At 31.6% G+C, this 3,067-nt stretch overlaps 1 protein-coding gene across 1 annotated transcript; it reads right to left on the minus strand.

Annotated features, from left to right (window-relative positions):
- Positions 1-495: 495 nt before the first annotated feature.
- On the minus strand, positions 496-2,603 carry LOC145823739 (uncharacterized). The gene is made up of 2 exons (XM_082923261.1): positions 2,134-2,603; positions 496-499 (listed from the first exon to the last, which is right to left on the minus strand). Exons 1-2 carry the CDS (start codon positions 2,601-2,603, stop codon positions 496-498), a joined length of 474 nt encoding a protein of 157 aa, XP_082779387.1.
- Between the last annotated feature and the right edge of the window lie 464 nt (positions 2,604-3,067).

Below are 3,067 nucleotides of genomic sequence, written 5' to 3' on the forward strand. Positions count from 1 at the left end.
TTTAAATTCAAAAATTAAGAAATTAAGATTAAAATATTGGAACTCTCATAAGTCTTCTGGGCCAAAAACCCCTTTTCTCTTATCTAATATATTGATTTAACCCATAGGTGACGTGTCATAAATAGAGGATCCAGGGATTGGCAGAAAACACATCCTAACCATGTTGTTTTGGTTGTAACATTAACGAAACAATGTTAACAGAGCACAAACAAATTTTTCTCCACCTGTCCTCTCTCTCTCTTCTCTCTCACTCAAATCATTTTTGATCAAAATCATTTTGCCAAAATTTATCTCTTCCCTCTCTTCTCTAGTTTGGGATCAAAATCACTCTTTTTTTGAGTAATCTCTCTTGCCTCTCAACTAAAATTCAAGCACTTATGAAGCAGGGGCGGTATGTGTATAGGTATTGATACGATAGGGTCTTTTGGGAAGGAAAAAAAAAAAGTCAATTTTTAGATTTTTACTCATTTTGGATCATACCATCTCTCACATTTTTTACCTACAAAAAGACAAAATAGAGTAAAAAAGCCAAAAAACCAGCTTTCGACCAACCTTCCAAAACATCACGAAATGAATATATCGGTATGATAAAATTTAAAAAATAGGATATAAGTACGGTTTGGTACGTTTGTAAAAAAATATTTATTTTTAATTTAAAGTAATGTAAAAATTAATTAAATTGTTTGATTTGTCAAGATCTAACCTACAATCAATATTTAATGCTAAAAGTAAAAGTATAAACTAAAATTAAATGTTGGCTTGGTATTGCACAAATAGAAATTATTATTTTTTTGTGAATAGATGTGGTTTGGTTTGTGTATTTCAATAGATAGAAAAAAATTTAAAAAAAAATTGAACAGATATAATTTCAACAGATAAAATTCAGGAAAAAAATTAAACAAATAATAAAATTTGGACAGATATTTGGATAAATAAGAAAAAAAATTTAATAGCTAGTCAAAACAATTGAATAAATATATATAAATTTAAACAGATAGTCAAAAAAAATTAAACAGATAAAAAAACTCAATAGATAAATTAAGGGATAAAATTGAAAACAAAATGTCTTGCAACAATAAAAGGATTTCTCACCAAATTATTTCACAAAAAGTTGACTTCAGCATGGAGATTTGAGAAATAGATAACAAACAAAAGTTTTAAAAATAAATAAGAATAAAAAACACAAGGCATAAATCCAGCTTTGGGGCTGGGAAGTTAGATTTTAGCTTAATTTAGGCTAAAATTTTTAAAAAAAGATAAAATAGGTTAAAACAATTAATAAGACAAAATGTCACATTAAATTTATAATTATTTTACTTTTTCTCTCACAAATATCACATCCAACTACAAAAAAATCAATCATTTTCCCAAATATATAAATGTTAGCATACTAAAATAGTAACTTCTCAAACACCCATTGAGAACAACACTGATTTCTTCCTTCCTACTTCAAAAAAAGCACTTCCTTCTATTTATTTTATTTTTAATTTTTGGGTGAGTGGGCACATATATTCGATTAATAAATAAATTGCACTTTATCCCTTCACTAATCAAGTATTATATTTTTTTTTCATAATTTTTAATTTATTTTAATCTCAACTATCTATTAACATTCTATTATGAAAAAGAAGAAGAAGAAATAACACATGAATTTTACACGTATATATCTTTCCTCTCACATATTTTTCATATACATATATGTAAAATAAATTAGCTCCTAATTGAGCATTTTAATCATAAAATTAGTAACTCACATGTTACTTTTCTATTCTGTTAATAGAATGTCAACAATAGGGGTTGGATTGAAATAAATCAAAAAAAATTAATAGCAAAAATAATAATTACCCATAAGTAACGGATAAAGTGTAATTTGTCCAATATTTAACTTTATCCAGCTTTCTAAGTTAGTATTATTCATGTTTTCTCTCATTCATAGAGAGAGAAAGAAACAGAAACAAAAACAAAACAAAAATGAAGAGAGAAGAGAGAAAGAGGAGTTTTCGGTTTCACTCTGTTATTTTGGTGCTCTCTCTTTCTCTCTCTGTCTCTCTCTCTCCAAAGTAAACTCTTCCATTTTTTTTTCCCGAGCCTATAGTCATATATTCCATTCTATTTGTAATCTCATTTGAGAACAGAGAGGAAGTTGAATTGGTAGATGAAGTTGATGAAGACGATGATAATGATAATGAAGTGGTAAAGTTGAATTCTATCTGTAATCGCTGGTGGAGAGCGAAGTAAGAAACTAGTTCCTTCTTCTCTTCCGATTCAAGTTCCCTAAGTGGTATAGCAGCTAGAAATCTCTTCATGAACTCTCTGCAACACTCTTTGCCACTGCAAATTTCGTCCTCACTTGCCTGATTGGAACTGACCCCTTCTTTCTCTACATTCCCACGTATCAAAACCGAGTCGTCAAACCTTAAAATGTATGCTTGGTTGTAACCCTCAAAGAGCTGCTCACCAAATGTGTCGATGATGTAGTAAGCGTTGACGTCCACCTTCAATACGAAGAAATGATCATTCCAGCTTACTATGTAAATCCTAGGCATGTCATTGTCACCCTCTGCGTTCTTCTTGATCTCATCCCATATCTGATCAAAATACATGACTTCTTTCAATGTCTCGAACTTTTTCGGGCCGAAGAATCCGATGAAAGACTTCTTATACAAGACTGATATTGGCAGAGTCCGGCTTGCAGGACGGTCTGGATGTCAAAATGCTTGTCGGGGAATTGGTTTATCAAGTCTTGATTGTCACAGAGCTTTCTCCATTCAGAGGAGCCTTCGACTATGAGCCTGTTGAATTGGGCCCTCGTTGGCGTGTTGTCTTGGTTGGATTAAAGCCAATTGGCAATAACTGCAGCCAGTGTTGTACATACGTTTCCTCCGGCAGCTTTGTCGCTGTGTTGGTCGAAGGAAGCGAAGAAGACATTGGCTTTGAGCTTTGCTTGGCCATCTCTGCTAACTAGCTCCTTTTTTTCCCAATGACCAGTGGTGCTAGGTTTCGTTTGCTCACGAGCAGGTTCATTGACATCTAATTTTTGCAAAAAAAAAAAAAATAGTTATGAAGA

The sequence above is a fragment of the Camellia sinensis genome, chromosome 4, assembly GCF_055761805.1.
Source record: "Camellia sinensis isolate YWXY chromosome 4, ASM5576180v1, whole genome shotgun sequence".
NCBI lineage: Eukaryota > Viridiplantae > Streptophyta > Magnoliopsida > Ericales > Theaceae > Camellia > Camellia sinensis.

Coding starts and splice junctions, on each gene's coding strand:
- LOC145823739 (XM_082923261.1), bottom strand. CDS start 2,603: ATGTATTTTGATCAGATATGGGATGAGATCAAGAAGAACGCAGAGGGT.